The sequence below is a fragment of the Hippoglossus hippoglossus genome, chromosome 6, assembly GCF_009819705.1.
Source record: "Hippoglossus hippoglossus isolate fHipHip1 chromosome 6, fHipHip1.pri, whole genome shotgun sequence".
Lineage (NCBI taxonomy): Eukaryota > Metazoa > Chordata > Actinopteri > Pleuronectiformes > Pleuronectidae > Hippoglossus > Hippoglossus hippoglossus.
Genome location: NC_047156.1, coordinates 14,519,412 through 14,540,894, shown reverse-complemented (window position 1 = coordinate 14,540,894; position 21,483 = coordinate 14,519,412). Strand labels below are relative to the sequence as shown.

The following is a 21,483-nucleotide window of genomic DNA, read 5'->3' as shown; positions in this document are numbered from 1 at the left end:
CTTAAAATCGACGGCATGATGATTCATTTTGTGTACGATTTTAAAGTTAACTGTTTAAACTAACTAACTGTTTCTCTTATGTGTGAACAGAAATTATTGAGCTAATACCATGTGCCCAAGTCTAAATCATTAAATACACATTACAGTGTAAATTTAAGTTTCTGTTAAACGAAGCCAAACGCAGGAGTCGGGGGGGATTGGCTGAATTTCTCTGAAGTTAAGAATTAGCCGACCCAATTCAGCTTCATTACAGCTGTCAACACAGATAAGCAGTTCTTTCATGTCCATTCAAATGTACATGTTTTTCCACCTCCAACACACGCAAATCCAATTATGTTCTAATTGAGTGTTACAAGGCTCATTGATTATGACAGAGGCGAAGCAGCAGACTGAGCGGGAGAATAATATCCCCAGTAATTAGCCCGCCGCACCCGGGGGGCATGATTTAATACTGAGCCCATATTTCTCAATCTTACTCAATTTGAATTGACTTGGCCAACATTGGAATGTTAATATTTATGGAGCACAGAAAGGGAATAAAATAATAACCAATTCAGAGGTTTCCAGGCATCATTGGATTTGTTTTATTTATTTGAGGCCTTAAGTTAAAAGTGGTCTTGGAAAAGCTGTGGAAAAGTATTTTATTATGTATGAATAAAAGCTGAATTCAAACACTGTATCAGAATCCAGTTTGATGATATGGCAGGTAGAAGTCTCAGGCTTGTGTTAGAACAGCGGTGAGAGCAGACTGGGAAATCGTGGAGTCAGCTAGTTAATAATTATGACGGCAAACTTTGCTCTGACCCCGATTCATTATTTTACAAAACAGAGTGATTTACTGGGAAACAGCAGTCAGGGGAAGATGTCATCCCCCTCCTTGTAAAGTCAGATGAATTGGGAGGATCACAATCAGGCTCTGTATAGGATAGGATCCAGAGATCTCCACTTCAGCATCAGTGGAAGGAACCAAAGCAAAGAGAGTCTCTATAAAAGGCCAGAATATAATTCTGATAAATAAAAACCATCTACATTATCTCGCTCTCTCTCTGAAGTTATGAGTCAGTGGCAGTGCAGTGACAGACAGCAGTTTAAGGCTGAGATGCATTTCAGAAGAGGCATCTTGTTACCAACAGACCTGATAGATAAAACAATAAGAAGCTCATTTTAGCTGTGCCTTTTTATATCACAACTGCTCTGGCTGCGTGTTGGATTTCATGATTTTTGCTGCTCCTTTGTTTGAGGAAAGCCGTGGTTAGCACCGTCATCTCCTGGGTTGGAACTTGACAGGCCGGCTGTGTTCTCTCTCTTTGGAGTTTGCATGTTCTCCCCCGTGCCGGCGTGAGTTTCAGGTATTGCAGCTTCTTCATACAATTCAAACACTGGGTTAATTGAGACTCTGAATCGAGCGTAGGTGTGAATGTCAGTGTGAATGGATGTTTGTCTCTATATGTCAGTGCTGCAATACACTGGTGAGCTGTCCAGGATGTATCCTGCCTCTTGCCCAGTGTCAGCTGGGATTGGCTCCAGCCCCCCTGCGCCTCTCAAAGGATAAGAGACATAGATGATGGACAGAGGGATGGATGTTTGAAGAAAATGACGTAGGCCTTGAGGATGTCGCTGTATCCCTGCAAATTAAAGCCAGCATGCAATCAAGTCAATAAAAGAGGAGTCAGTGATGTTCTTCACAGAGAGTGTGACTCCATGAGGGGACACAACAACACCAACTGTCCTCAGTGCATCTACATAAAGTCACAGCAGGGCCATCAAAATATCCTCTTCTCTCTGACCAAGAAGAGATGGCAGAGAGACCCTCACCAGCTTAGACTTCAGTGTTTATCTGAACCTCTCACAAGCGCGACTTCTTTAGGGTTACAAAAACCAATATATATATATATATATATATATATATATAAAGACCAAACTTTTTATGAAAGTACGAACCTTACCTGAGCTGTTCTGAAGTGTACGTCAAACTGGTCCGAGTGACGTCTCCATCGCCATGTTGCACTGTGTTTCCTTTTGCATCCACCATTTCAGCTCCCCCTCTTTCACACTGACTGGACTCACTGCTGTAAAATCTGAAACATATTTCAGAATACACAGAAGTTGTTGGTCGTGTTAATGCAACTAGGGAATTTCTTCACAAAAGCCACTGAATGTACGACATTAAGACTCAGCTGAGAAACATACACAAACCTGCACAGCTGATAAAAATGTCCAACCCAGATGTCAGAGGCTTCAAGTATCATTTCCTTGATTTATATATATTGTACAGGGCCAGCATTCTGCAGCTTTTACTTTAACTTGTCCACATTAGTCACCTCTGCACAGTCTGTTTCACAACAGTTTGCAGCAGCAGCAGCTTTATGATGCTCTCACCAGAGCAAGATAGAGACAGGTCAAAGTCCCAGCCTGACACTACACAAGGTGTCCAGAGGAAGAAGAAAAAAGAGTAAGGCTGCTCTTGAGATTGTTGTTTTGTTGATATAATTATTGAACTTGTTAGAGGAGGGTGTTCATGGTGGAAGCTAGTGAGGACTCAGTCATTTAAAAGTTCTCCAAGCTGAGACAGCACGGGATTAACACAAGGTAAGGATCATACCCAGGGTGACTTGTGGTGGATTTCACTGGGATACTTGGGAGGAAAAAAAGTGTTTATCAACCGATTTAAAAGCGTTTTCTACGGTGGCCAAAATTGGCTGTCGGTGCCTCCCTGGTACGCACGCGTTCAACACCCACCTGGCTCTGCGGCACACCTGCAGGCGCTCGGTCAGGTAAGTCACTTACATGCGTTTATTTAAACTGATTAACCAATTACAGGTGATGTGAGACACGCTCTCCTGTTGCGAAACGTACATGATAAAAGTGGCCACAGAGAGCCGCGCGTAAAAGTCCCACGAATCAGGCGCACGTTTCCTTCCTCGTGTGAGAACGTGGCAGGATGAGGCGCAGGTGACTGTGGTTACTGGTGGAAAGTCTCTTTGTTGTCACTGGCTCGAGCTCAGTTTCAAAGGGATGAAATGTGTCCACGAGCTCTGTTTGAAACTGAATCCTGGAGCTGCACCTCACAGAGCGCAGGGACCTGCCACCACGTTCAGCCGAGGCGAACAATGAGCTGCGTTCCTGCTCCACCGGTGGAAGAAGTATTCACATCGTGTACTTGAAGTAAAAGTACCATTTCCACGCATTGAAGTACTCCACTACAAGTAAAACCCCTGCATTTAAAACCTTACTTATACTATTTCCACATTTTAAAAGTGCTAAGAGTAAAAAGACCTCCATTAAAAACCTTACTTAAGTAGAAGTACTATTTCCTCGAATCAAAAGTACTCCACTTAAAGTAAAAGTCCTCCATTTAAAACCTTACTTAAGTAGAAGTACTATTTGCAAACCTTTAAGTACCCCACTACAAGTAGAAGTCCTGCATTTAAAGAAAAACTATTATCAGCTAAATGTACTTAAAATATAACAAGTAAAATGACTCATAGTGCAGTCAAATGTAATATTCCATCTGAAATTGAGTGATTTCATCTCGGTGTCGATTCATTTTCCAGCTGATCCAAGAGACTTGAGAGTTGATTTAGAATTTTTGCAGTTCAACAGTTCATCTTGCAGTTTTTCACAAATATTCAACATCAGCACATCTGGATAGATGTGGTTAACACTTATCTGAAAAGTGACTAAAGCTGTTGCACAACTATAGCGGAGGAGAAGAACGTTGCATAGATGCCGATACTAAAGTTAATTGAAGTACCTCAAATGTGTACTTAAATAAAGTGCTTGACTGAATGTACTTAGTTACGGTCCACAACAGTGGTCACACTCAGTGGTTACAGCAACAGTGTGCTGGAGTGATGATGATATGGATGTAAAAGTCAGTTTGAAAAGTTATGGAAAACAAAAATTATCATATCAGCTCTGCCTGTTATTAGTTTTTTGTTTGTTAATTTGCCGCTGTTTATTAAAACCGATCAGTCAATCAGTAATTTAACTCTATTTATTGCTTGATCATTTTCCTACCAATGGTTTTTTTTTTAAGTCGACATCCTGGTACGAGTGAGACGTCTGTCTCATCAAACTGCCTTTCTCTGTGAAGTCATTATAACCGTTCAAAGCATTCTTTGTTCACTGACCCCTTTATTTTTGGCTGGCTTTTTTCCCCTCTGGAGCATATTTGATTTGGTGGCTTACTATGCTTGAGAAACAATGTTTTCTCAGGAGTGTTAGGAGGCTAAATGTGTTGCTTTTAAGGGTTGTGTGACTGTAATCCCGGCTTAATGAGCGTATGCTGACATGGAGGCAGCGTTGCAAAACTGACTTAGTCTCAGCCGGCTGCTGCTGAACGCAGAAGCAGATGCAGACCTGTTGCACAAGACGTACAACCTTTCAGGGTATATGGCGGTCAAGATAAAAGCATAAGTGTAGCTTCATTGAACTTGTTGCAGAAGAAAGAATATAATTGGAGCTAAGGTGTTCGCCATGACCTTTGACCTCAGGGTGTCTCTGCAGCTCTCACATGCTTCTGCTTTTCTTGTGTCGGTGGCTCTTTGTGATCATTTTGCTTCTTTGTACTGATGTTGTTGTCAAAAAAGTAAGTTCTGCTATCAGAAATGTCACCTTAGAAATTAAAAATGCAATTTCTATTTAGAAAATATGGAGAAATAAGAAGCATGCATGCAGTTGATGAAAGAGGTGACCATGCAAAGAGGGAAAAAAACGAATTCTGGTGTGATTGACGTCTGTTTGGTTGTCAATCCCACCGGGTTATGTCCATGTGCCGCAACAGAGATTTATCATGACTCAGGAGTTATCACTGAAAAGCTGGTATGATGAGACGTGCCAGTGCATTCTGTCAAATGAAATGTAACATATAAACAATAAAAAATAGGCTATGGTGATTATTTTTTAATCTCTAATTTATTTCAATTACTGATAGTCACAAACCCCAGTCACACTTTAGCAGAGCTCAACATAACATCTAATTTTGTCTGAAGAATACAAAAATTCAAAGATATAAATGTCACAATGATATAAAATAGAGGTTTTTCTGTCAACAATACATAGATTTAGTTTTTTTTAAGATTGTGATTTAAAAAAATTGTTATGCTGAATTAAATTATTCTCTGAGGGAAATTTGTTAATATTCTGAAGTCCACTCTTCATTATAACTTATTCAATGAAGGTTAGTCCATGTGGGATTGTTGGATATTACTCTTGTATCCTGAGCTGACAAAAGACAACACTTTTAACACAGTTTAGATTAAATTCCTTTCCTCTGGGCAGTGTGACGCAGCCTATTGTTAAATCCATTTCATTCTCACATATCATGTGTGCTAGAGTCTTTCTCATTACTACCTCCGCCAAGTAGGTTATGTTTTTATCGTTTGTTTGGTTGGGGGCAAAAAACTATTGGACACGAAAGTTGGCGGGAGGATGCATTATGGGTCAGGGCACTTTCTTAAACATAAATGATGAGTATGTGCAATGTGGTGCAGATCGAGATAGAAATCTGGATCTAGTGAATTTAAAAGTGGTTTCATAAGGGGACAGTTGGGCCTTAGTGGAGGTTTGAGCTCTACTGATGACATTCTAGTGTTTGTATCATCTTGATTTGTAGTTTACATGATAACCCCTTGTCTTATTTCTGATAAACTATGTTTTTCTAAGAATTCAACACATTAAAATAACCCAAATATACCCAAGTACCTTATTCAGAAAAATGATTTCTGCATAAATATGGCCTTTTATCTGGAAACTTGCATCTTAATTGATCTGCTGAAGACAATGAACCTGTCATTGATCCTTATCTGGCTGAAGGTGCAGAGATATGAGATGAGACGTGATCTGAAAACACGTCACTTCTATCCTCCTGCTTTATTTGCTTCTCCTGATTTACCTGGATTGACTTTTGTTAACCTTTCACAACTAAATCAAGATAGTAGGGAACAATGTGAGAATTTCCCTGTTATCATGTGGAGCTCTGGAGCCGGCTCATCGCTCCCAGCCACCCACACAGTCCTAGCTGGAGTTTTATAACCCTGCACACCTGACCCTTACAATCACAAGTCCAATAACACAACTTCCAAAACTTGATGTAATCCCAGTAAGCCGCAGGTGGCCGTGCAGATTGGCTGCCCAGATCTCCACCACTTTCCCTCCTTTCACACACTTACTCCCCCCCCCCTCTCTCTCACTCTCTTCCCCAGGCTCCCAGTGTGGTGGCAACCCTCAGCTGAAATAGGGCCTGTGCAGGGTGGAGGCAACGCGCTGCAGCCAGGACCTGTCACATTACTCTCAGCTCCACAGTTGGACCCGGGCACCTGAGTATACAGGCTGTGAGGAGGAGGGAGAGTTAGTGAGAGCAGACCAAACACAGGGAGACGAGGACGCCTCTGCTGCAGAGTCTATAGTTGGTACTTGGGAGACACTTTTTCCTCCTGAGTCAAAGGGGGATTGCAGCCGAGTGCCATCAGAGGTTGTGGTTAAAAAGTTCTCCTTTGTAAAACTTTAGATCTGCTTAAAAAAGAGAACAATGGATAAGGATGCTTTTGTGGACTACGAGTATCCAGACCTGGATCCTCCGCCATCCAAAATGGAATTAGAGTAAGTACACGTTTGCATTCGTAAAAGGAACAGATTTAAATGCATTTGTCGTGATTCCAACCTTTGTGAGTCTGAACAATATCACGGTGAGATGCAGCTTTCACTGAGATCTCAGGTGACACTTGGCATCCATCACCACGGCCTGTGTCAGCGTGTGATCTTGTTTCCGTTCTTATAATTTGTAATATTATAGTAGACGATGTATCGTTTTCATGTTTTGAGAATGCAGGTCGTTATGGAAACTGGCAAGCCACTGAATTTATTAAGTAAAGAAAGAATGAACCCAACCCAAAAAACCTCATTGTTTAAACATTTTACAGGACCTTTTTTAAGGTGCAGCACATCAAGGAGCCAGGCAACTTTGGACAAAAGATCCAGAAGTCTCTCGTCTTTACTCCCGATCCGTGTGACAATGCAACAGGGTGCATGCACTTACTTTATGGGGGATTTCATCTAAATTGCTTTTGCATGTTTCCATTGGTGCAGAATGATTCATAGTAAAAAATATGGATGTTCGGTAATGGCCTCAGACAAAATACGACGGAACAACTTTCATTTGTCACCAGCCGCCATGTTAAGCTAATAAAGCGTCTGGATGTCATAATGGTCTGAAAAGCTTCTGTGTGGCCACTAGCAGGCCAAGTTGGCTGAGATGCACTTTTATATTGTTTGAACGGGTAAGAGACTCTTGTGAAATATGTCCAAACATCCGTTCATGAAGCTGCCATCTCTGCGCCCCCACAGGAAACCTATGGAGTATAATTCTCCCAACCTTTTCACGTAATTACCACCCCATGACCAGGCATTCCTGCTCCGTTAGTGTACAGGAACGTGAACATAGAAGTTTTTTGTTTTCCCGTGTCACGTTGATGCCAATCCCTGCTAATGCAAATCTCTCTGCTGCGGGATTTCGACCACAGGCCACACATGCTCCTGACAGTGATGCGTGAACGGTTTAGCGAGGTACGCGTTAGGTCAGCTCAGCGGCTGAAGGACTCGGATTGATTGTTTTGCTCCTGTGTGAATGTTTCTTTCCCTGTTTTCTTTTTTTAGAGTAATCCCTCCATGTGACCCCACTGCTGATGACAGGCTCTACCACATATGCATCACCGCGATTTCTGTAAGTCCGCTTTCCCGTTGGATTAATGAGATGCAACATTACACTGTCATTTTCTGTCACTCGTTCATTGGTCATCATCAACCCGGTCTCATGACCTAATCTAATGTTTTCAGTACCATATGTTGTCTGCTAGTTAGGAAAATATCTCAAACACTTGTGAACTTTTGTTCACGCGTTTTAATGAAATCTGGTGGAATTAGTCAATGGAACAAATGGGTTTTTAACATATGTTGTTTTTTTATGCAGTTCCAGGTGTAGAGAAAAGAAATCAGGACAGATTCACATCACAATGCTTCTCAATACAAACCACACTTACTGCATATAAACAACTCTCCCTTCTAGTCTATAATGGCCTGTTAATATGTCTTCACTTGATGGAGATCCTAAACCCAAAGTGACAACTTAATATAATAGTACTCAGTAGAGCACTTCTAACATCTATATGAATCAATATGAACTATTTCCTGGGAAAACTGGGAAAATGTTGAAAAATAACTTGCGATGTTAGAAAATGTGAAAAAAAAAAATCCTTATCCAGATCTGCACCAAACTTTACTGAGTTCTTCCTTCACACATACGGCACCATTTAACCTCATTTCGTGGAAAACCCTTCTCTTGTTTTTGTGCAATGTTGTTTATAAACAAACCAACCAACAAACAGACAAGTGTGAAAACAAGTGTCTGTAAGTCTCCTCCTATGTTTACATAATGATGTTATTTGGTATCAAGTATTTTCTCAATCTGAGGATCTTAGAAGTTGGTCTTCACAAGGCGTTCCTCCCACCCTCGTGTTTCCTAAATGTGTCACAGGGTCACGGCAGGTCATTGAACTCTTACTGGTCGGTGATCTTGAGTGATGACACTTCATTCACTCCACATCCACGGGGTGCACTAATGAGACACGGAGGTTTGGCCTTTTGTGGCATCAATGCCCCCCTGATAATTAGTCAGTTGCAGGGTGATGCCTGAGCCCCAGGAGGTCCACAGCTGCACCACTGCTGTGCATCTCATGCTAACAGATGTACCTCTTCTTCCAGCTTGTCGTCATGCTGATCCTCGCGATCTTGGCCAGACGCACGAAGGCGAACAACAGACAGAAAGGACTCCCGGGTTTACTCAGGTGAGGCTCTAGTTTAAGTCATAAACACCAGGGTTAAATGTGAAGAGAAATAGGAACATATTGGCGCCTTTATTTTAATAATCATTGGCTTCCATTTAAATTTACAAAGAATGACTTTGGACGTCACTTTTAAAAAGCTGTAGCCCTTTCAAAAGAATCTACTTCCTAATTAACTCTAATATGATAAATTCTATTAGCGCTTTTTTACCTTTTGACTGATGTATCCTTGAGTTATTAACCTCAAAAACTGCACCAGTGGAAATATCCAGCAGATGAAAGTGACCATAGTGGCTAACTTGGTCAGTGTGAGCGTGTGAGCTGGGTGGAAAAAAGCTTTCATACTTGTTGTACCTTCACTGGATTAATAGAGTTTAGAGACTGTGGTGGATTTTCATGTGTTGAGCAAGTTGCTGGCTGTGCCATGCTGATATGAACAGAAGCCAAGGTTTGCCTGGAAGCAAATCACACTGTACTTAAAATGTCTTTGCACACCAAGTCTGTGTTTTTCATTGGGAAAAGTTTGCAGCTCCTTGATCAGAAAGATGAAATTGTCCTTGTTCCTGACGGCTTCTCAGGATTGGATGGACACAATGTTTTCTTTTTTCAAAAAGTGCAACGACCAAACCATCCTCACTGCTTGACTGGGAATCTTTGGAATTAATAGAATAATAAAATTCATCGGACTCAGTGTGCGAAGTTCCTGTGCATGCTGATTTTTATTGGTTATGTTTATTGGTTTTAACTGGATTAAAAAATCATGTGGAAAAACTTTGTGTGCAAAGACCTTAAGTCAGTAGAAATTACATAGTTGTGGGCTAAAACCACTTAAAAATAAAGAGGTATATGCTCCCTTTTTGAAGTGTTATCATCTCTGGTCAATAACAGTTTCATCTAAATGTGAGGCCGGTAACATGTGGGCACTAAATACCTGCTCCTTGATCTCACAGTCCGGTCAACTTCCTGGACCATACACAGCACAAGGGCCTGGCAGTGGCTGTGTTTGGAGTGCTCCTGTGCAAACTGTGGGGCCTGGTCATTTCCCCAAACCCCCTCCCCTTCACAGCGGACTCAGAGAACAAACGTGAGGAGGTCATCTTGGTTCTTCACGATCTAATATTAGATGTGCATTTCCCTTTTCCCCCCCCCACAGATTGTAAAATCTTCTATAGCTGCTGTTTAATCCTAATTTATTAATGATGTATCTACATTTGTTAAATGTTTGTTATGTAACTGGATTATTTTGCTTCAGTGTGTTATTTTCGACTCCTGAGTTTGACTGCAAACTTCACAAGCAGCTTTTTCTTTTTTGTCTGAAATGAAATTACGCAAGATTTGACTGTAAGGAGTCGATCCCCTGCTACTTTACACAATCCTCAAATAGCAGCTTACAAGTTTCAATAAGAGAGAGTTTCCATGTTTTTCCCAAAACACTGAAGCAAAGCAGAACCGATGTAGGAGTTGTAGTTTTGTATCGGTGTATATTCCCTCGGATGCTCACAGACTTGACACATGTTGCTGTATTTGCAGAGAACTGGGTGATTCTGGGAGTCTTCTTCTACCCCGCACTTTACTACCCTCTCCTGGCATGTGGCACCTTGCATAATAAAGTTGGCTACGTGCTCGGCAGCCTCTTGTCCTGGACACACTTTGTTGTTCTGGTCTGGCAGAAAATTGACTGTCCAAAAACAACATTGGTAAGCAACAATCACTTTTAATAAAACAATGATCAACAGTAATTTAAGACGGCAGCAGTTTGGTGAAGAATCCAGCGTCTTAGCAGCCTTTCAAATGTTATTTTCTCTGATGTGTCATCTGTCTGAGGTTGAAGGATTTTGTATCAACACAAAGCCGATCTGTTTTGCTGTGGAAACCCATTGATAATCTAACAAAGTGTGGTCTGTTGTCTGTGTAAGAGATGTGATTTGAAAAGATGGATAGATAGATAGATGGATCAGGCTTTTCAGCTGCGTTCGTGGACTCGTCCGTTCGAGCTTTTACAACTTGTTTCTCAATCCTAGATTTTGTGTCACGTCCCTGTTGTCTGGGTTTTTTTCTGTGCGACGAATGTCTGTGACTCACAACCATTCGTTCCACTGTCTCTTAGTCTTAATTAAGAAGCTTTGTCACAGTTAATCAGTTTAGTGTGTGTCAGAAAAAAGAGACGAGTCCAGGCTTTACACCACACAGTCATGGTTGTCGTTTTATTTTTGTTTTTTCACACCACGATGAGTTGGCACACAGCAAACGCTGCCAGGAGCATTTCAGTGGACCTGAAAGACTTAATCACGTGAAAACAACAGATTCAATTTTACTTATTATTTACTTAGAATTGTATTTCTTTTTAAACATGGGGAAAAAGAACCAGTATTTTAAGATTTGTGTCTTTAATTTGGAGGTTGAAATTGATGTTTTAAATTTGTTGTTTTGGGTCATTTGGCCAAAATGTGGACGCCCGCCAAAATACACTGAGCCATTGTATGAGCCATCATACAATAGCTTCATTATGTATTCCTTAAGTGATTCTCCAAATCTCCCAAAATAGTTTTCTAGGTGATGTCAAGTCTTCTTTTATTCCTCTGCAGATCCACAAACACTACTCCCTCTTCTCCAGCCTGCCGCAGATCGCCTGCTTGGCATTCCTCAGTTTCCAGTATCCACTTCTGCTCTTCAAGGGCTTAAAGGGCACTGAAAAGCACAACGCTGCAGAGGTAAGTTTTCTTAATTAAAGTAGTTCCTGCCTGTTGGCCTCAGGACGGATGCAGAGCTCTCGTGGCACTGGAACTATTTTGGTCAGCTTCCACAACAAACTCGGAGTAAATTTGATTAGTGGTCTTTGTTCATGTGACTCTGAACTATTTGAAAAGAAATAATAAAATCTTACTCAGATGCACATTTCGTCTGAATCTGTGCATGTGAGAAACCTTTCGTAAGCCGCCTGCTAATCAACGGAGCTTATTGTGCTCGTTCAGTCTCGGCCGAGGGGGGGATTCTGCAGCCCAGCCCAGCACAGCACAGCACAGCACACACCAGCGGCCTAATCATTTTAAGTAGATTTGACGTAATTGGTTTATGTTATGTTCTCGATCAGATTATGAAAAGGTTGCCTTGTTTATTTTCACCGAGGACACACAATGCGGTGTTTATTTGATGCTAATCTCAGCATGGGTGTGACAAAGCTGCGGTGAAGCCATCTCCTGGAGTTTGACTCACCCCCACCCCCCCCCTTATCAGAAGGAGGCTTAAAAGCTTTTTCCACATGTACAAAATAAAGTTTGAATTCAGACAGTGATTAATACCACATACTTCTAACAGGCCATTCATGAAGTCAGCTTTGCCACAGTACGCCAGCATATTTCCTGTCTACTATTATCAGTTGGTTTCTTATATGGTTGCTGTGTTTTTAGGATCTAAGCAGCAGCTACTATAAAGAGTATGTGAAGAAAATACTCAAGAAGAAGCCCAACAAAATCAGGTGAGACGTCCATGAGTTACCAGTAACACACTTTGCTGTTAACTTGTTTTGGTTTTATTTACGTCTCCTTGACCAACATTTAATCCCCAAAATAGTTACGTTTGATTAATCGAACTTTGTTGTGTCTCCGTGTCGGCGACAGCCAGTGGTCGAGGGTCAAGGTCAAAGGTTACTGTCCAAGTGACCTCACTGTAATGGAAAATTCCACTGATCAATGTCTTACTACTGTTTTGACTGTTTTCTGTGCACTTAGCTGATACAACATCAATGTCTTCCACCTCCTGTTGACCTTTATTTGTGCAGCTGTGTGCTGGATTTGATTCCTCTTTCTGTAACAGTGATGCCAGACAGCATCCGGTCCTGTCTGCTTTCTGTTCTGTTTCCCATTTATCACATTGTATAAAAACCCTCCTTTTTAACTCTCTTGTGGTTGCACTCTGAGCCATGTTGCTGGCTGTGTAACCCTCTGCAGAGCTAATAATTAAAACTCTAAGGCAACTCTGGTCTGAGAAACTCATTATTTCAAATCTCATGATAAATTTCCACGACATCACAAAACCCTTTTTTCTTTGCCTTGTGAATGCGTTGACAGAATCCGTTCAAATTTGGCCCAAACGTTAATTTAGACTCAGGGAGGATCTGATAAGATCTTGGTGGTCAAAGATCAAGGTCACAGTGACCTCATGTACTTGTGAATGTGATATATCAGGAGCATCTTCAGGAGAAAGCATTACATCCTGGACAAACATTTACTTGTGCTCAACGACAGCCTGATTAGAATTTGGAGGTCATAGGTCAAGGTCACTGTGACCACACAAAACCCTTTTCTTACCTTATGAACTCTCAAGAGAACCCTTTAGAATTTGGTACAAATGTTTACTTGGACTCAAAGATGAAGTGATTTGATTTTGGTGGTCTAAGGTCAAAGGTCAAGGGCACATTGGCCTAACAAAAAAAATGTTGTCCTCTTGAAAATGTTATCTTAAACGTTAATTTAGACTCATAGACGAACTGATTTGATTTCAGTGGTCAAAGGTCACGGTGACCTGGGGGAAAAAAGGATGTAGACTGAAACTGTACTGGTTGGTGGAGGCATATAAACATAGGGTGGTAACCCTAGTTTTAATCAATGTCCTTGTTTATTCTTGGTGTAGCATATTTAAGCCTTTATTATAAACAGTAGAGAGATGGCAGGAAATGAGGGAAAGATTGAGATACAACAAAAAAGGCCTCACACCAGGGACGTTGCACAGTCCTCATCCTGAGCCCCTGTAGTGCACCCCCTGGATGTTTCTGCCTTTAGTTCAAAGCCCTGAATTACCTGAACTGGCTGTTTGTAACCTTACATTTGGGAGTTTCCCAGCCTTGTACTTGTCCACTGTTACGAGCAAATTAATACATAACTATCCACTGTGTGAAAAACATCCAATTTAGCATGTGTAAGGAGATGGGAGCTGTGGGTCAAGATCCAATGTTAGTCATGTGATGGAGACGAACGAGAGGAAACAGGTTGCGGTTGCTCTTCCTGTTGAGCTGTCCTAGACAATGACACCGGATTAGAGAGAATCCACTGGGACTTTTTTTTTACCGTGATCAGCACAGTGAGCGTTTTTTAAGATCTTAATCTCATCTGCTGGCCTGTAAATATTTCCTCATATATTCAGTGTCACACAGAGGTTGTTATTATGCTGATAAAGCACCTGGAAATACTGCCCCATCTTTCTTCTGCAGCATGTTTGACTACACAGAACTTCTCTTTAATTTGACGTGAGAGGAGATGATGGCAAAAAAATGGCTCATCCAATCGTCAATATGTCCGAGGCTGCGTTTAGGTTTGTAACTGTGTTTATCTTTCACGTCAGCACATCGAGCACAGAGACGCCGAAGCTCCCTCAAAGAATACTTGATGCCATGAAGTCGTACATTTACACACCAGAGGAAGGTAAACAAGTGATCTTTGTTTCTTTGATGACTGGTCATGATATAATGTGTTATCTCCTGTCAAAGTTACAAGCCTTCATTGTTTTCTTTTTTGAAACAGCTTTCCGTTTTCCACTGAAGTTGGCTATATCTGGTGTCGTGTCATTCATAACACTGTATCAGGTAACCACCATATCTACTATTACACATTGTAGCTGCTCTCACACATGCCCTGAACTCTTAATATTCTCCAGAAATGATCAGGAGGGGCTGTGTGTGAGAACACAAATGGCCAGGTCAGTTGCTGAGAAAATGTCCTGCCACCCTGCTTGTAAAAATGTGCACAAACCGTCTGAGACTGCAGCAGGATTATGTCGTGACAAATGCAAAACTGAAAAGAAAAAAAATATATATATCTTGAGATGAAAAAGAGGCGTCATACACATAGAAGACGCCGAAGAAGACATCAACTTGGAAAGGCAATGACATTCGAGAGCTTTTGGTCATGTCCTGCTCTACCCAGATACCAGCCCTCACCTGAACGCTCCGGAGAATTTCCTGATGTTGTGAACGCGTCTGAACAGACAATCTCCTTATTCATATGTGAAAGTCCACATAATGTCGGGACCCAATTGTCTGGACATTATCCAGAGTTCATGCCTGAAAGTGGCTTTTAAAATAAAAAAGTACTCCACATTTTTGCACAGATGTATTATGTAACATAGCACATTAGAGGGGCAGAGCTCATACAGTTCCTCTATATCGCCATATTGAAGGAAGTGATTACAAAAAAATACTGGCGACGCCCACTTATCCAGATCTGCTCCAAACTTTTATGGAAATCTGTTTTGAATAGTTCTTGAGTAATGTTCCTGAAAGGCAGATAAACAAACAGTAACGAAAACATAACGTCCCTGCCGGATGTGATAAGGTCAAAATTATAATCGCATATTGATTCGAATCAGTCCTTCCCCTGACCTTTGTCCAATAACTTCAGCTCAGACTCTGAATATCATCAGATTATATTTTATGTTCCTAAAATACAAAAGTAAATAAATAATATCCTGTATTTTTTTGTTTGTTTGGTTGTGTTTTAGATGGGTCTCCTTCTGATCTCGGGAGTGGTGCCTACTCTCCAGATCGCTCGTATGGGAGTGGATGGGGACATCGCCAACGTTTTGGCTGGATTCAGGATAATGCTGTCTCCAGACAAACAGGAAGTGGTGCGAATCGTGGTTTATTACATGTGGTGTGTAGAAGGTGAGTGGAAATCACAAATTTCTAAATCAGCCACTTGGTGACATGAGAGATTCTGAAAATTCAGTTTTAAATGCAACTGAATACAAGCTGAACTTTTAGCTATTTAAATATGCAGGAAATTATATAACATGCTAATTGTCTGTGGACGAGTTAATCCCATAATAACCAGCCTGAAGTTGTGTGTGTGTGTGCTGTATTTTCTTTGCAGTGTGCTACATCTCAGCGATGACCCTGTCGGGGTTGGTCAACCTGGCTATGCTCATGCGCTCTATGGTTCTGCATCGGTGGGTTTCAGAGCAACACAGTACTGCTCCTCTCTGTCTCTCTATTTTTGTATTCTCTTCCAAAAGTTTCCAATATCCGTGTGTGTGCATCGCATCCTGCTCCCCTCATTAGAATGTAATGGTTCACACTGGAGTGATTATAACATAATAGAGTACTAATCATCCAGACCGACTGAATAGCATTCACTCTGCGTTGACTGCTGCTAGAATTGAAAATGGCTATTAAGATAAGACATGAAATACAGTGCTATTACCATAAATTACATCGTATTAAAATAAATGTTTTTTGCAAGTCGAGTATTGAATTGCATTTCGGGTCTATCCCCTGCTAAATTACCTCTTCAATTGACTATGTAGTTTGTAAATTTAGTGATAAATCAGATTGTGTTGATTGTGTGCTTTTTATATTCTATAGGTCAAACCTGAAGGGGCTGTACAGAGGAGATATCTATAACGTTTACAACTGCCAGAGAAGCATCAGGGCTTCTCGGCCGGCGCTCGTCTGCTGGATGGGATACACCAGCTTTACAGCTGCTCACATGTGCATCGGTACAGTTACACTATGAAATCTACTCGCTTATAGTTTTTTTGTAATGTTTCCACACATTTTCATTTTATTCCTTCAGAAATGGTGCAAAATGTCATTACATCTGGCAAAAACCTTCACTTGGACTAAAGGATGACCTGATTAGATTTTGGAATTTCTTAAACTTTGGACCAGTTGTCAGTTGGACTCAAAAATGAAATTATTAGATTTTGGTGGTAGAGGGTCCATTTTAATGTGTTTGGATTTCATTCCTTCAGAAATTGTACAAAATGTTTTAGATTTTGTCCCTCAAATGTTTAACTTTGAACGAATAAATACAGAACTGTTTGCACATCATATCATAGATACTTTAAAGCATTAAAAGCAGTTCTTCACTTAATATGGCCAGTAGCCAAGCTAGTTATATTTTCCTTTCCCATTATTATTATTAGTTTTTCTGGTCACACTCTTGAAATGTATCTAAATGCATCTTTGCATCCTTCAAGCAACTGACTGAGCAGCTAGAGACGTGTCAGGTTTTTTGGGAGAGAGATGTGGGTGTGCAGTGCCGATTTGTTGGACACTGGACATGATTTAAGCCTTGAGGCCCTGAAGCTCTGATCTTTTCCCCTCAGGCATGATGGTCCAGACTATGGTGTTCTTCCTCTGCCTTCTGATCACTGTGTTCCTCATCATCATACCTGTCCTGCACAGACAGAACCTGATTCTCTTTCAGATCCTCTGGAGCATGTGGTGAGGGTCGTCGCGTCTCTGACTCATCACTCTCCTCCATCCATGTGACCAAAAGAAAATTCTGTACACAAATGGCTTAGCCTCACATAAAGTCCTGCCAGTTAAAAATGTTTTTGGCGCTCTCAGTGTTTCACCGCGGGAGATGTTTGATGTTTGATTGTTGATTTTGTCCTTTCAGGCCCTTCTGGCTGATGATTCTCTTGGCTGTGTTGATTCAGCACATCACTGCCAGGTTTTGCTTCATCAAGAAAACAGCAGGCACTCGAGACCTAAACAACAGGTAATTTTCTATATTCGTCGTCATTTATTATCAGAGGTGCTCTTTTATTTGCAGTGTCTAAGTGTTTTATTCCCTGATAATTGATGTGTTCCGTCCTGTCTGACAGGGGGAATCTGTTCCTGCTGACGTACCTGCTTTTTCCAGTCAATGTCCTGATTGGGGTGCTCCTGGCCGTCTGGCGCATGATCATCACCGCCCTGTTCAACATTGTTCACATGGGACGTATGGACATCAGTCTTCTTAACCGCAATGTGGAGGCGTTTGACCCAGGTGAGGGGGTGAGATTCTCTGTGTAGATAATGATTCAATTCAATTCTAATATACTGGCAACATTAATGCATTAGGTCAGGCTCAATGTTATCTGCATTAAATATACTAGTGCAGTGCCCATCCTGTTTGGACTGGGCTGTTATCTTGGTCTATGGCTGGTTGCAGATTTCTTTCTGAAACTGGGGACACTACACAATTTGTAGACCTGGAGTAATTGTGTCCACAGAACCCTGAAGCTGCGGCAGCACCGCAGCACAAACAACTGTTCACCTGTTTATTCAAAGTTAGATCAATAGACCAGTAGTAGAGGTAGAGAGAGAGAGAGAGAGAAAGGTAGAGAGTGAGAGGTAGAGAGAGAGAGAGAGAGAGAGAGAGAGAGAGAGGTAGAGAGGTAGAGAGAGAGAGAGAGATTAGTTGTGTTAACATATTCATTGGTATAAACTCTTGCTTTTACCTTTGTGGATGTCACTGTGTTCTCTCCATGGAGGCTTAAATAGAAGCAATTTTCTGTGAGCAAATGCACTTCTACTGATCCCACTTAGAGGCCAGACACGGTATCCTCACCACTTTATGCTGCCGTCGACTCACTGCAGCTCGTATGATATCTGTATTCTGTGCAGTGCAGGGGACTCTAATTGCACCCCCACTCTCTGAACCGGCAGATTTAAGACATCTGTTGTCAGGAAAAGCAGGTGGTTTAAAAAAAAGAAGTGAGATTGTTCAGCCATTATGTGTGATTGCCTCAAAGCCAACGTGGGGTGCAGCCCTATGTGTTTATTGCTTTTGCCCAGTCTGAGTGACCCCCCCCTCCCTCCCTCCCCCCCCTCCCTCACTGTCTGTCTGCAGCCTACCGCTGCTACGCTCATTATCTGAAGATTGAGGTGAGCCAGTCTCACCCTGTGATGAAGGCCTTCTGTGGGATGCTGCTTCAGTCTGTGGACGAGGAGACCAATGCTGCACAGAGGACACGGGATGCTGAGGAAGGTCAGTAATGCAAAACTCACTCCAGATCATAGACCACACCCTCATTTATTTACACAGCACAATGATTTAGCCTGGAACTGGGGCTTCACTGTGTTCTTAAGATTTAAAAACAAAGGCTGATGTGTTTTTTTTGTTGTTGTTGTTCTCCATCAATTCCATGAAAAAAACAAAACCAACAACGCGTTAATAAATCTCTTCATTCTTGCTGACTTTCCTTCCTTGTCTTCCTGCCTTCACTTTATCCCAAGCACTTGGATTTATACTGAAGATGTAAATCTTTGAAAAGTGCCTACATGCTTTCCATGTTTAAGTCATAGAGGAATGAGTTTTATTAACACAGACACTTGTTGGAAGGGTCAATACAGTGATGGTTTTAGATTTCATGATATAAGGAAGATGTTTATTTTTCAAGATAGACAGAAGATTCAAATCTACATTGAAGACACTGTGTCATCTTTAATTCCTGCATAGTACTTTAAGAACACAGCAGCAGGTCACTGTAACACACAATTAGATCATAACACTTTCATTGCCTCCACAGAAGAAATGAAAGCTTAGCAGTTCTGATTTAATATGTCAGGAGCAAATTGAGTCTCGCTGTGGAATAATTTACAGAGCTGCCGCTGGTCTTAATCAGATCTGTCATAAACTAATAAGCTGCCCTCATGGCACACCTACACTCACCTGAGCCCCCAGCCACTTTCACAGAGACAATGAGGACAATATAGATTAGTGCTATAAATATTATTTAACCAGTGCAAACAAAACACAATGCACATTATATATAAACATAAATGTTACCTTAAGCACGAACAGCAACGTTAAGGCTTGTTGCTGATCTGCAGCGATGATGTTGATTGGAACAGGAGGTGAGGTATAGACGCCTCCACATCTGGTGACTGTCGTCATCAGGCCTCATCTGTTGCTGTGGAATCTGTCTGGTATTCAGTCGCAGCCGAGTCCAGTTCCAAACTGGAGATGTTGCATGTTTGTATCTAGAGAACAATGCGTTATGTGGAATAATGTATTATGAGGATGAGTCCATGAGTAGCTGATTACATAGATGAGCTACGGTAATTGCCTGTTTCATATTCATGTAGCCCAAGGGGCTTAAGCTTTCAGTGTAGTAATGGCAGACACAATATGCTCCTACCATGCTTAGAGGATTAAAATATGATTGCTTTCTATTATTACTCTTTCTGTGGCATGTCGCTCGTCCTGAGTGGCCTTCAAAGCACTCTTTTCCCATTCCAGTTAAGATGGGAAAATGTATAGTGTGTTCTTGAGGGGACATGGGACTGTATGAGTGACATACCTCCGGGGGCCTCTCATGATGTCTTTGTGTCCCCAGGGATCCAGCTGGTCCAGCAGGAGAAGAAACTGTGCAAAGTGTCCAGTGCCAAGAGGGCCCGCAGGCACTGGCAGCTCCTCTACACCCTGGTCAACAACCCGTCCCTGGTGGGCACCAGGAAGCACTTCCAGCGTCAGGCCGCAGAGAGCTTTGTGAATGGGAGCCTCAACCGCAGTGCCAAGGAGGGGAGCAAAAAGGAGGCGGCAACCAAGGAGGTGTAGGCTGCTGCCAGCGTTTGAGCATGAATGTGACCTTGATGGAGGATTTTCTGCAAAGTCTCTCGTGGTTTTGGGCAAATTCTACCATCACAGTATTTGTCCATATCCTACTGAAGATGTGTCTGCATCCGGTACAAAAATAAATGCACTTATAGCTCAGTGTCTCATCTGCAACCAGCCTTTTTTTCTGTTTATCTGGAGATTGTGTGTTTTCTTTGTGTGCCTTTGTGCTGCTCTGGCTGTTTTGTGTGTGAGGGCCACAGACTTCAGTCTGATGTGAAAGCTTGTGTGGCTCCGCTCCCCCAACTAAACACACTCTTTGTGTCATTTTCAGTACGTTTATGTGATTATTTTGGGGCAGCACTCATGTTATATTTTACTTATAATCACATATGTTTTCCATTATGCTGTTATTTTCCTTTGTGCACAAATAATGCAACATGGTGCACGCCCAAACTAAACACATACTGTACAACCCACTGAAGCATCCCCTTTAAAGAGTATTTATATGTAGAGCTGTTCAATATTTATGACTTTACAGAATGAACTGTTTTCATTGGCTGGGTAATAATTGTTTCAATTGTACACATTTTATGTAATTAACAATAACCTGTGGAATAGGAATTACCAGACAAATTAAGCTGTTTGTTCTGTTTTCTCTTATCTGTAGACGTTTGAGTCCAAAACCACTTGCTGCTACACCAGCGTTTGCTTTTTGTTGTGTTGTCTAAAATCCTATCTGGTTTTCTGATATTCACCAACATTGAATCTCTCTGCGTTGACATTTAAAATGCTGACTTTCAAGTGACAATATAAAAAAACAATGTTCTTTCTGATTACTGTGAAAATAAAACTTAAGCATATACTTGTTTTCTCCATTATTTATATGAATGTTTGCATTGTGGATTAATTCAGCTGTAGAAATGCACTGTGTGATGCTGCTCCTGCATGGACCGAAAAGAACAAGGACAAAGGATTTTTTTAATTCATCAGCACTATTTAACACAGCAGTGTTTTTTCTTCGCCTTCTGCATAAACACACTATCTAAAATACTGTAGTATAGTGTCCCAGTGTAGCTTTATTCTCTTTTATTAGAAATTATGACATTAAAATGCTCCCCATAATAAGAAGCACAAAAAGAAAGGCATCAGAAATTGGCGACTACACCACCGATTTTTTTTTAAAAGCCTTATCTGAATCAATATCAACACTTAAATTGTCGTATTTGGATAGCATATGTTTTTTAGATTAATTTAGAAAATAAGGAATTTTTAAAACAATGTGAGCTCTGGCTTTTCCGCTAAAGTCAATGACAGATCCA

The 21,483-nt window shown here is 41.3% G+C and overlaps 1 protein-coding gene and 1 long non-coding RNA gene across 4 annotated transcripts; one reads left to right on the top strand and one right to left on the bottom strand.

Annotated features, from left to right (window-relative positions):
- Positions 1 to 1,608: 1,608 nt before the first annotated feature.
- LOC117762945 lies at positions 1,609 to 3,106 on the bottom strand. Its single transcript, XR_004614097.1, has 3 exons — positions 2,967 to 3,106; positions 1,947 to 2,078; positions 1,609 to 1,625 (listed from the first exon to the last, which is right to left on the bottom strand). It is a non-coding gene; the product is annotated as an uncharacterized LOC117762945 (long non-coding RNA).
- On the top strand, positions 2,270 to 21,029 carry stra6 (signaling receptor and transporter of retinol STRA6). Of its 3 annotated transcripts, none has more exons than XM_034587708.1 (18): positions 2,270 to 2,589; positions 6,207 to 6,603; positions 7,657 to 7,723; positions 8,761 to 8,843; positions 9,791 to 9,924; positions 10,371 to 10,537; positions 11,426 to 11,551; positions 12,248 to 12,315; positions 14,178 to 14,257; positions 14,357 to 14,418; positions 15,333 to 15,495; positions 15,704 to 15,779; positions 16,195 to 16,328; positions 16,941 to 17,058; positions 17,237 to 17,338; positions 17,445 to 17,608; positions 18,455 to 18,592; positions 19,944 to 21,029. In XM_034587708.1, the coding sequence occupies exons 2-18, from the start codon at positions 6,533 to 6,535 to the stop codon at positions 20,162 to 20,164; spliced, it is 1,974 nt and encodes a 657-aa protein (XP_034443599.1). In that variant the 5' UTR covers positions 2,270 to 2,589; positions 6,207 to 6,532; the 3' UTR covers positions 20,165 to 21,029. The 3 variants fall into 3 exon arrangements, with proteins under 3 accessions (XP_034443599.1, XP_034443597.1, XP_034443598.1); XM_034587706.1 differs by lacking the exon at positions 2,270 to 2,589 and adding an exon at positions 2,690 to 2,774; XM_034587707.1 differs by lacking the exon at positions 2,270 to 2,589 and adding an exon at positions 2,768 to 3,206.
- Positions 21,030 to 21,483: the final 454 nt, after the last annotated feature.